The 11,118-nt window shown below is 61.5% G+C and overlaps 1 protein-coding gene across 1 annotated transcript in view; it reads left to right on the forward strand.

The window, feature by feature from the left end:
- Window positions 1–2,070: 2,070 nt before the first annotated feature.
- The window catches only part of EPHB3 (EPH receptor B3), a 20,879-nt gene continuing 11,831 nt past the window's right edge, over window positions 2,071–11,118 (forward strand). The window contains exon 1 of the mRNA XM_017538377.2: window positions 2,071–2,612. Coding sequence (XP_017393866.1) covers window positions 2,495–2,612 — 118 coding nt within the window. The 5' untranslated portion in view covers window positions 2,071–2,494. The remainder of the gene's footprint in view (window positions 2,613–11,118) is intronic.

Below are 11,118 nucleotides of genomic sequence, written 5' to 3' on the forward strand. Positions count from 1 at the left end.
GTGTTGCTGCCAGGCCACCTGCCGAAATGTCACCGTGCCCAACCCCAGCCAGCACTCCAGGGCATGGGGGACTGCAGGGCAAGGTGGTCCATCTCTGAGACTTAGGCTTCTCCGCTCTGCAATGGGAGTTGGACAAGATGATCTCCAAGAGCCCTTCGGTGGTCTGGAGCCCTGAGTGATGTTTCTGAAAGCCCCTAGGGCTTGAGGACGGATCTGGGAGGCAGAAGTGCTGGGGGTGGTGCGGGGTTGGAAGCCAGGCCTCTGACTCATGACAGTCTCGGACCCGAGCCCCATGTACCCACGCATGCCTCTGTCTCTGATCAGCAGGACTGACCTCTTTCAGAGAATGTCCTTGAGCCCTGGATTTATGACCTCATTCACTCTCATGGAACTTGCTGGCACTTCATGGTCAGAGGATGAAGTGTGCCTGTCTTGCTTCTGAGGTCGTTCAGAATCTAACTCCTCACTCCCTGCCTGCAGAAATCAGGGTAGCTGGTGAAGGCCCTGAGGGACCATGGAGGGAACTTTCCCCCGTTAGGGTGGGAGAGCTGCATGATGATGGTGATTCTCAGAACGCAGGTGCACCAGAATCACCTGCTTGTGCAAAGTGCAGAATCCTGGGCCCCAAACCCCAGAGGTTCTGACTTCCCAGATTTGAGGTAGGAGAGGATGGCTTAGGATTCTGAACTTTTAACAAGCACTAGGTCCTCTGTAGGTCTCTGATGAAATGTTTTTAAAAGATATAAAGCTGGGTTCAAATCCCACCTCTGTCACTTTTTAGGGATGTGACTTGAGAAAGTCACTAAGCCTCTCTGGATGTCAGTGTTGTCTGTAACATGCTGCTGTATAAAATAACCCAGTAAGTTCCAGCCATTGTTTCAGCGTGTGGCTTGCACTTTGCGATGTTTGTGGAATGACCGGGGCAGAGGTCCATTTGCCCAAACCAGAAACCTAGTGTTCTCCTCGACGCCCTCACCCCCCACGTCTCTCCACCAACCAATCACCATCCCCCGTGAACGCCACCTTTCACATGCGCCTCACACCTGCCGGCTTCTCTCCAGCCTCACAGCCACCCGCATCTTCCCCTGCCCGCCCACCGCACAGCCCCCTCGCGGGGCTCCCTGCGTCCACCCGGCCTCTGTCCATGCGCCCTCCCCAGAGCAACCAAGGCCATGCCCCTACTTCAAACCCCAGCTCTCAGGAAGGCCTTGTCGTGAGTCCCTCGTACACTCGAGCTGCTCTGAGCTGCTTTCGGATTCCTTGGTGAATCAGAGCTTCTCTTGCCCCGGGTCTTCACACACGGAGCGCTGGCTCGTCCCCACCCGCCAGCACACGTCCTTCCCTCCCCACTCATCCTTCCTATTTCGGCTTGAGCGGCAGTTCCTCAGGGCCGGACCGCGGCCGCCGCCCTCCGTGCCGCCCCTGGGGAACGCTTCCTCCTCTGCAGCAACGCTCCTGACACGCTGCAGCGATGACTTAGTCCCCCTTCCTCCACCGCTCCGCTGTCTCGTCCACCGCGGCGGCACCCGCAGGTGCTGGAGCCTGACACGTCGTGGGCGCTCGCAAAGATCTGCTGAACGAATGATTCAACACGCAGCCCAATGAAAGGATGGAGAGGTGCAGCAGGCCCAGGTCACGGGGCGCGTGGCGGTGGGCGTCCCCCCGGTAGAGCTAAGCCACGGCCACGGGAGGGCGTCGCAGGGCCGGCGCGGGCCACTTGGGGGCGCCCCCGCTCCGTCTTAGCTCGTTGGCACCTCCCTGGACTCAGGTTCGGTTATTAATCGCCAATGGGCGGCAGGGGGCGGAGTTCTCCCTCTGATGGACAGCTTCGCTCCGCCCAATCTAATTCATCTTTTCCTTAGCCCCGCCCGACTCCGGGCCCCGGAGACCCCCGAGGGTGGGCCTGGCGGAGACGCCGCCAACTGAACGCCAGCTGAGTGCTGCCGAGGCCGAACCAGCGGGCCCGGCGGTCTGTGAGTGGGCGGGCAGCCGCCGGGGGCGGGGCTTACGCGTTGACGGGCAGGCAGGCCGTCCCGCCCCTCTCGCCCAGAGCGGCCGCGCCAGCGCCGGGGACCGCAGAAGTGAGTACGCGAGCGGCGCAGCGAGATCCTGGCTCGGACCCCGGACGGCGCGCGCCCCCGAAGCCCCGGATCCCGGTCGGGCCCGCGGCGGACCGCCGGGTTACTGTGCACCCCGAACCACCACCGCCTGCACCCTCCCGCCCCGGCCGGCGCCCCGGATCCTCCTGGACCGGTCCGTCCAGATTCCCGCGGGACCGAGCTGTCCGCATCCCCGGATCGCTGGGCTCGGCGCGCCGCCTGGCCCCGGAGCCGCCCGCCTGGACTGCACTCCCTCTTCGCCTGGACCTCCCGGGGCCCGACGCGAGCCTGCCCCGGAGCCCGCTGAGCGCACCCTCTCTCGGGCGCCTGCAGTCCGCCGGCGCGGCGCGGCCCGGCCCGGCGCGGCCCGGCTCGGTTCCCAGAGCCACCCGGCCATGGCCAGAGCCCGCCCGCCGCCGCCGCCGCCGCCGCCGCCGCCGGGGCTCCTGCCGCTGCTCCCTCCGCTGCTGCTGCTGCCGCTGCTGCTGCCCGCCGGCTGCCGGGCGCTGGAAGGTGAGCGGCGTCGGGGGGCGCGCCCCGGAACGACGTGCCGGGGGTCGCGGGGCTGCGGGCCGGCTGCGCGGGTCCGACCCGGGCTGAGCGCACGTCGGAGGAGGCTCCGCCACCCGCTCCGGGGCCCAGGGATGGGGTGGGGAGGCAGCCCCGGGAGCGGGCGCTGGGAGCTCGGAGGCTGGAGCTGGCTCGGAGGCAGGCAGCCGGTGGGCCGGGGGATCGCGGGGTGCTCGACTCGGGACGAGCGTCCCCAAAAGTCCTGGCCATGCCGTGAGCTTTCGTGGGAGTCCCCGACACTCATGGCAGAGAAGCGGAGCCCCCCGGCACCCCCCTGAAGTCGAGGACGTGTGGGCTACTCCCCCCCAGGCCAGGCGAGGGCCGCGGGGCTGTGGCGGGTGGGGGCGAAGCGGGACTCCCGGGTTGGGGGACGCTGATCAGGAGCCCGTTGGAGTTAACTGTGAGAGTGTGAGTGCGAACACCCCGCTTTGTCAGGGGCCCAATGCGGGGGCGGACAGGCGGGGACCTGTTATTGTTTATGGTTTACCGGGCGCCAGCTACCACCCGAGGTGTTGTGTGCGCCGCCCCGCACCCTTTTCGGAGGCTCCCTCTTCGCCTTCTAGCAGGGCAGCCCGAGTGCTCGAGTCTTCACCGAACCCCTGAAGTTGCGGGGTTCGCCCCAGGTAGCACCAGAGCCGGGCACCTTCCTCAGTAGCCGGTGGGAAAAAGCCCGGCTTCTCAATGGGTTCTGTGAAACCTGCCAAGACTGCTGTGGGGGGCAGCTCCAACTTCCAAATGATTGTACTTGGATGAACAGCCTGCGTTGTTGGCCCTGGCAGGAGAGCTCACACGCAGGCCACTTGACACAAGCCTGCCGCGGACAGAGGCCCCACAAACAATAGGGAGGCCCACACACACTCACACCCCGTTTCCAAGAATTTCGGAGTCATTCAATGAGAGGGGGTCAAAACCTTCCATAAAGTGGAGTGAGGGACGCCACAGAAATTCGAGGGCAGTTGGAATAAAGGCAGTACTTATTGGGGGCATCTTTAACAGATCTAGTCACTTTCTTAGTTTAGGAACAAAAACACGAATTCGGGGGAACTTGCCTTGTTCTGTTCACAGTCGGTAAACTTAAAGGTTGGGAAGAAACAGGAACACAGTTGAGAGAGAAAGGCATCCTCTGCTGTGTTCTCGTTCTCCAGGGGCAAGACTTCCTATGATTCCCCACCCCTTCATCTACAGCCCACTGTGCTGACAGGTCCAGTCCCACGGGTGGACACAAACAAATTCAGCCCAACACACCGCGGTCTCGCCCACACGCACACACACTCACCCACACGTGTGTGATAGGATCGCGGGCGTGAGAATCCGGCTGGGCTTTGTTGTTGATTGCCTGGAGGGTGTGAGCCGGGGAGCCTGTTCAAGTTGCCAGGTCTGTGTCTGGGCCTCTGTGTCGTAGCCCAGGCGAGGCGACATTGGTACATACACACTCACGCGTTGATGGGGCTGTGTCACCTGTGTATGTCCGGCCACAAGGCCCTTGTTGTGGGTGTGGTGGGAGCTAGTGCAGAGTGGAGTAGGGGTGTGGTTTGGGTCAGCCCAGGGGCTACCTGGGGAGGCTCACTTCTCCCTCCCTCCTTCCCTTCCTCTCTCTCTTTCAACCCTCATCAGGGACCCTCTGAGGCAGGTCCTAGTGGGAGCCCAAGCTTCCAAGCCTCCAGACCAAGCAGCTGGAGGGCTGTCCAGGAGGCAGAGTCCTGACATGCTGGGCACCCCAGGAAGAGGGGGCAGAGTCCTGATGGGCTAGGCACCCCAGGAAGAGGGGGCAGCAGAGCCCCTCATTCCCCACCTGCCCACCTCCCCTCTGCTGTGAGGTGGGAGCTAGGGCTGCTCCCCAGCTGGGAGGCCAGGCCAGCATGGGGTGCCCCTGGGAAGCAGGGTGGCTTCACCAATTCCTTCACGTTTGCAGTCCCTCAGACCCTCGGGCCTTCAGTTCGCGCATGGGAGAATGAGGGAACAAATGCAAGGTGCCGACTCCAGCGCACACCTTGCACCTGCCACCCTCTGGTCCCCCCTGACTGGGAGACAGGATGGGAACGGCACCAGCCTCGCAGGGTTGTTCTGAGAACTGAATTGTTAATGTGTGCAAAGTGCTTAGCACATAGGCATTGTTATTCAAGGATTAGCTGTTATTATTACCCTGGGGTCTGCTCCTAGGGAGCTTCAGGAGTGAATTGAGTGTGTGCCCTTCTGCGGGAGGGAGGTTAGAGGGAGGAAAGATGAAAGGGAAGATTGGTGCAGGGGCTGGGGGTGGGCTGTCTCCCCCCACATCTCCCTGCAGCTCTGAGGAGGGAAGGAATGGGGAGAGCTGGCTCAGTGGGTAGCTGTTTTCTGCCTGTCCTTGCCCTCCCTCCCCTGTTCTGGGGCTTGGCATGTGGATGGGTGGACTTCCAGGTCCTGGGCTGTGACCAGGGCAGGGATTTGTGGCATCCATAGCACTGAGGATCTCCTCAGCCCCTCCATCCTGCCAGGTGGGGGTCCAGCCTTCCATCTGGCCTCATCAGGATTTGGTCTGCCCTTGGCCCGGTGGTGCTCTGTGTCTGGGGCATAACATTTACTTAGGCCCAGGGTCCCTGAGCTATGGCGCTGCCTCTGCCTCTCGTGTACCCACTAGCGCCTGGTTCGTCTTCCCTCCCTGCACACTTGGGGGTCGCCGAGACTCTGCATCCAAGGCTGCCATCAGTTTTCCATGCGGACGGAGCCTGTGTCCCAGCTTGTCCTCGTGGTTGAAAACACGCCCTCCTTTGCCTTCTGATTGACTGCCCCTTCCCCTGTGCAAACTGCCCTGGGCTTTACCCACAGCCACAGGGAAACGGGCCATCTTGTCACCCACTCACCTTTTGAGTAGCGTTCCCCGGTTCCCCAAAGCCAAGATTATTCTCCCCTGAGGGCGGGCCATCAGCAGGCCTGGGAGTGGGGTCCAGTGGGGAGCAGACTAGGAATGGGATGAGGAATGGTGTCTGGACCCCAGCGCCCCTGTACCTGGGATAGGATGGTGAGATCCCTGCTGGGAAGAGATCCTTTTGAGAAAAGAGAAACAGTTACCAGATCGCAGGGGGAGGTGCCACACATCCCCCTCCAGCCAAGCCATGGTAGCTGAGCTGTCACTGCTGTGGAACCTGTCCCTAGGGGAACAAGGCAGCATGAAGCCCACCTCCTCCACACGAGTGACCCCTGAGAATGTGGGAACTGAGATGGGACAGCGGGCTGGGATTTGGGGGGCTTGCTCACTTGTTGGAGTTGCCTGTGGCACCCCCAAGCCTCCTCCCTGTCTCCCAGGCACTGGTCTTCAGAGCGGCTGCCGGGGCCAGGGGTACTCGGAGGAACCAGTTTGCTGGGCACTGCCCTGTCTTTACCCAGAGCCGCCGCCGCGGCCTCCGTGTGAGCTCTGAGCTGAAGCCGAAGCTGCCGTGGGCAAGGCCTCTGCCACACGGCCTTCCACTAATTAAACAGCATGAAGAGGCTGAATCACCAGGCCTGCATAGTTTGAAAATTGTAGCTCTGCCTGTTGTGCTGAGTCAAACTGGTTTGTCGGGATTGGGCAGCTGGTGGGGGTGAGGGGTGGAGGGAGAGTGGGTACAGCTGGGCATGTGATGGGGTGGGCAAGGCCCCCTGCCCAACAGCCAGCCCTGGTGCCAGGGCTCCATTTGCCTTCTGCCCCCAGCCTCCTGGCCAGACCCGGCGTGGCTAGCATCTGGGGAAGTGCGGAAGGGCTCAGGGAAGGGCTCGCTGTCCACCCGTCCTTCTGGCTCCCGGCAGGGCCACCAGTGGGGTGGGGGCGCAGATGATCGCTGAGGCCTTCGGGCTCCCCGTCCTGGGTTTCTTCTCCCTTTTCCTCCCTCTCAGGTTTATTTAATTATAAACCCCCATCAACTGAGGGTAAGAATGAAAAACAAAATGTGTTCTCTGTTCTGAGATGTTCCCCTCCCCTCCATCCCAGACATGGGGCCTAGGGGCTGTGGCAGGAAAGGAGGCCGCGGCCCTGGGTGAGCCACGCTTCCCACAACATTATCTTCTCCAGGCCCGTGGCAGGCTCCCCTCAAGACCCCTTGCTCCCCACGCTGACTGCCCTGTGTGCGTAGGCTGGCACACATGTGTACACATCCTGACCCGTGGGAGGGGAGCCAGATCCTTCAGCTTGGTGGCCGAGGGACTCCATAAAGAGGGGGAGGGTGTCCAACAAGGGTGGCATGGCACTTTCCTCCCTGCGCAGACCCTGGCCCCCTGCCCTCCTGCCCGCTGCCCACTCTGCCCGCCCAACCCTGGTGCGTTCCCTTTCCTTCCATCTCTAAGTCCCCAGCCTGGAATTTGGGCTGAAGGCTGGCTGCTTCTGTCTTTACCTGCTTTTTCTGCTTGTGTTTTGTTTTCTGTTGTCTGTTTGTTTCCTGGTTCTTAACAACACTCTTGCTCCCAGGGTGCTAGGAGGCCTGGCCCTTCACTGGGGCAGGTGGCAGGCTCAAAGGTGGTGCCCCTCCCACAGGCTAGGGTGCCCATGATGCCCTACTCCTGTCTTGCTCAGGGTCCTTGACATGCAGCGGAAGAGTTTGCCCAGAGCTTCTGAAGCCAGATCTCTTCACAGAGCTACCCTCTACCAAGGGCTCAGAGGCCCTTGAGACAGTGCCATTGTGCTGGCAGAGAAGTGGCGTGTTATTTGGGCAGGGGCTATACCTGGGGAGGCCGCACCCAGCCACACCCAGAATCATCTCTATGCCCCTGCCCCACCCCAGCCTCGTGACCTGACTGACAGCTCCTGCCCAAGCCAGGACAGCAGGAAGCAGGGCTGTGGCTCTTTCCCTGTACCTCTGGAGAAGGCTGCCCCAGCGCCTCTGCTTCCCTTGCGAGAGTGGCCCGTGTGGCTGCCCTGCCTGAACAAGAGGCACCAGAGTATTAGGGGCAGGATGGGGGTACTGCCCTCTACCTCCCTGGCAGACATCCATAAAGAGAACCATGCTCACAGGGTGTGTGTGTGTGTGTGTGTGTGTGTGTGTGTGTGTGTGTGTTGCAGGCCCATGGAGGCTGCACCTCTGACGCGCTACACAAATCTAGGTATTTATACTTAGGCCATGTCAGGATGCTCCTTTGCAGGGGCTGTGGCATCTTCCAGTGTCATTGGGCATCTGTGACTTTGCAGCTGATTGTAGTTTGTGTGACTGGGTAAGCGCATGTCACCAAGTCTATACGGGGAAACTGGTGTCTGTGTTTGCACTTTACACTGAAGCCTGTGTGACTTGCAGCTGGTGATAGCATGTGTAATTGGGTGTGTAAGGAGAACACACTGCAGGGTTGGGTGTGCGTGCCCTCTGTATGCACATATGTTTCAGGAAATCTGCACACAGGCAGGCTGTAAGCATGGGTCTGCCTAAGGCAAGCCAGATCTCTGTGTAAGAAAGATTCGCTGTATATGAATGTCTAAAGAAGACTAATCTGTTTGTACCATATGCATCCGTGTGTCTGAGAAAGACAGACCGTGGCTCTGTGTGAAGCTGGGTGTATGTTTGTGGGCGGCTGTGGCTTTGTGTGTTTTTGTCCACCATATGTGTTGACTTGTCGCTCTTTAGCCCGGTAGTGGGGAGTGAGCTCAGCCCCCAGGACTGGATGCTGCCCGTGCATCTGTGTGTGTGTGTGCGTGGGCGGGGGCCACACAGCTGCTGCCACGTGGCCGCTCTCCGTGGCCTGCAGAAACCTGAAAGAGGTGTTGCCTCCCTCCTGAGCATCAAAGCTCCAGTCCGCGAAAGACCCCGGGCCTGGTGCCTACCTCCCTGGTGACTTTGCGGGACAGTTGTGGTTTCCTGCCTGACAGAGCCCAGCGTCTGGAGTGGGCCAGCCTCTTCTCTCTTCTGCCTCCTGCAGACACATGGTGGGGCAGCCAGGGGTGGGGGGCCGCAGGCAGGTGGGGAGTTGGGAGCTTGCTCACTCGCTCCTCTTTTGCCTTTACCCACTGCCCCTCAAACCCCCGTCCCAGCGGGTGTATGCACCCGCGCGCGAGCGCACGCACACACACACGCGCGCACACACACGTGCACACACATGCACACGCCGCACACACAGCGCAGAGAAGGTGGGCTGGGCCTCCTCCTCCCAATGCCACGGACAGATGAGTTCTGTGCCCCCCTCACACCCCCTTCACCTCCTGCCGGAGGCTGGGACCGGGCACCTCAGCGCCGAGGAGGGCTCTGCTCTGTCCCCTGTGCCCGCGCAGGCTGAAGGCAGCAAGCTCCTCCTCTCCCCCTGAGAAGCGGGGAAACCGAGAGCGCGCGGCCCCCTCCCCGCCGGAGTGACCGGAGCCCTTCCTCAGGCACATAGGACTCGAAACCCAAGTCCCCTCCTCATTAATGGGAAAAATGTGCCGAGATTGAGCGATGGCCAAGGCTGAGTGATGGCCAAGGGCCGAGCCCCTCCCTCCCACTCTCGCTCCCCAGAAATTAAACAGAAATAAAGAGCCTCCCTGCCTCCCTCGCTCCCCCCTCCCGCCGCCGCCTCCCCGCCGCCCCCTCCCTCCGCTCCCTCCTCCCGGAGCCAGCGCAGGGCTTGTTTTAAACTGTGGAGGAATCTGGCTGGAGGGGGAGGGGCTGAATATTTGGGTTTAAACAGTTCCAGATGGGTTTGGCACGGGCTGAGCAGAAGGAAGTGAGGGAGAGGGAGGAGGGAGGCCGCGCGAGGCAGCGGCGGGAGCCCCGGCCTGCTCCGGCGGGCAGCGGCGGGCGGGCAGCGGCGGGCGGACCCGAGGGAGGACTGGCTGCGGGGGCAGGGCGCGCTCCCGGGACGGACCTTCGGGCAGCCGGCTGGGTACGAGGCCGCCTGGCAACCTCCCTCTGCCTCTGCCTGCTCGGGCCTCCGCGTCTCTCCGTCCCCGGTCTTTGTAGTCCCCCGCCGGCCGCCCCGCGGTCTGATCCCCGCCAGCAGGCTCCGCACGGCCTCAGGCTCGGGGCCGCCCACCGCCCACCGCCCACCGCCGCCCGGCCGAGTCCTGCCCCGCCCGCCTTTCTCCCCGGCGAATGTCTGCATCTGTCTGTCTGTCTGTCTGTCTGCCTGCCTGCCTGCTTGTCTGCCTGTCAGAGGCCGGGATCGCTCCCCCTGCAGCCGGCCCCTCAGGGGACCAGGGGCTGCGGCCAGAGGAGCCTCCCGCCCTGCAGTGATTGGCTGCTGCCTGCAGCCCCTTTGCTTGACACCGGGGTCTGGGGTCACAGCTGCCTTGTCCACCCATGGTGTCCTCAGCCGTCCTCAGCTCAGACCTAGGCTCCAGGAAACCAGTGAAGACCGCAAGCCGGTGGCCGTGGAGTTTGGATCTTTCCCCACCTGGGCCCCGCCAGCTGCCCCGCTGTTGCTGTTAGAGGCCTTCAGAGGTCCTGGGGTAACCATGCCCCATTCCAGCTTCACAGCCGAGGGAACACAATGGTGGCCGTACTGCCCTCCAGGTCACGGGGAAGGAGCTGGCATCTCTTTCCTTCCTTTCCTGCCCCAGGTCTAATCTGGGGGTCACACTGTCTTTCAGAGAGTGGTGTCATCCAGTCAGATCCCCAAACCAGGTTCCCAAGGGAGCAATGTATGTCAGAAACATTAATGGGTCCCTCCTGTGAGCCAGCGAGGTGAAACAGACAAGAAACCAGCTCAGAACACAGGAAGGGCACTCTGAAAAAGCCCCTGGCCCCTGATGCATCTTACCTTGACTTGGAGGTTGACGGAAGCCTTCCTGGAGGAGGCAACAGCTCTGTTGGGACTTAAATTAGGCAGTTTTCTAGGCTTTCTTTCATCCCTTCCTTTCAGAGGGGCATATTGCAGTCAGAGTGCAAGGAATTGATTATAGGGTCAGACATGAATCTGAGCCACCCTTGCCACCTCACCCCAAGTCCTAGCCACTTTACCTTAAGGAGTGTCTTTTCTTTGTCTGGGCATTGGTTTTCTCTTCTGTAAAAGGGACACATCATCGGTACCTTCTTCCAAGGATCACAGGAAGAATTGAACTAGGAGCTGGTTTGGGGCTTTGGTGATTCCCTCTCCACCCTCATGGCGCATCCCTGCCCCATCATCACCTGTAGGTAGCTGGGTGGGAGCTGGCTCTGGCCCGTCACCGCCCTCCCCTTCCCCTGGGCCGAGTGTGGGGCTGGGCCTTTGTTGGGAATGGAGTCGGGGGAGGCCAGGGCCAGGGTCTGAAGCACACAGTCCTTTGTTCCAGGATAAAGGCCCTGCCGGCCCCTTTGTGTGGAGATTAGCAGAGCCTGTAGGTGTGTGGACCGGCCTCTGTTCCTGCCTCATTAACCCAGGCCTGGGGTCAGGGCACCCACCCCTAGCTGCCCGACCTGACATCTTTGAGGCTGTGACATCTCTGGGATGGCCGCAGGGTCTCCTCTTGGGTAGTGGGGAAATGGGGGGCTTTGGGGACTTGTGCAGAGTGGAGCCTGGTGGGAATTCTTTTCCTCAGTGATCTCTTTTTTCTTTTTTTTTTTTT

This window comes from Cebus imitator, unplaced genomic scaffold, assembly GCF_001604975.1.
Source record: "Cebus imitator isolate Cc_AM_T3 unplaced genomic scaffold, Cebus_imitator-1.0 Scaffold111, whole genome shotgun sequence".
Taxonomy (NCBI): domain Eukaryota; kingdom Metazoa; phylum Chordata; class Mammalia; order Primates; family Cebidae; genus Cebus; species Cebus imitator.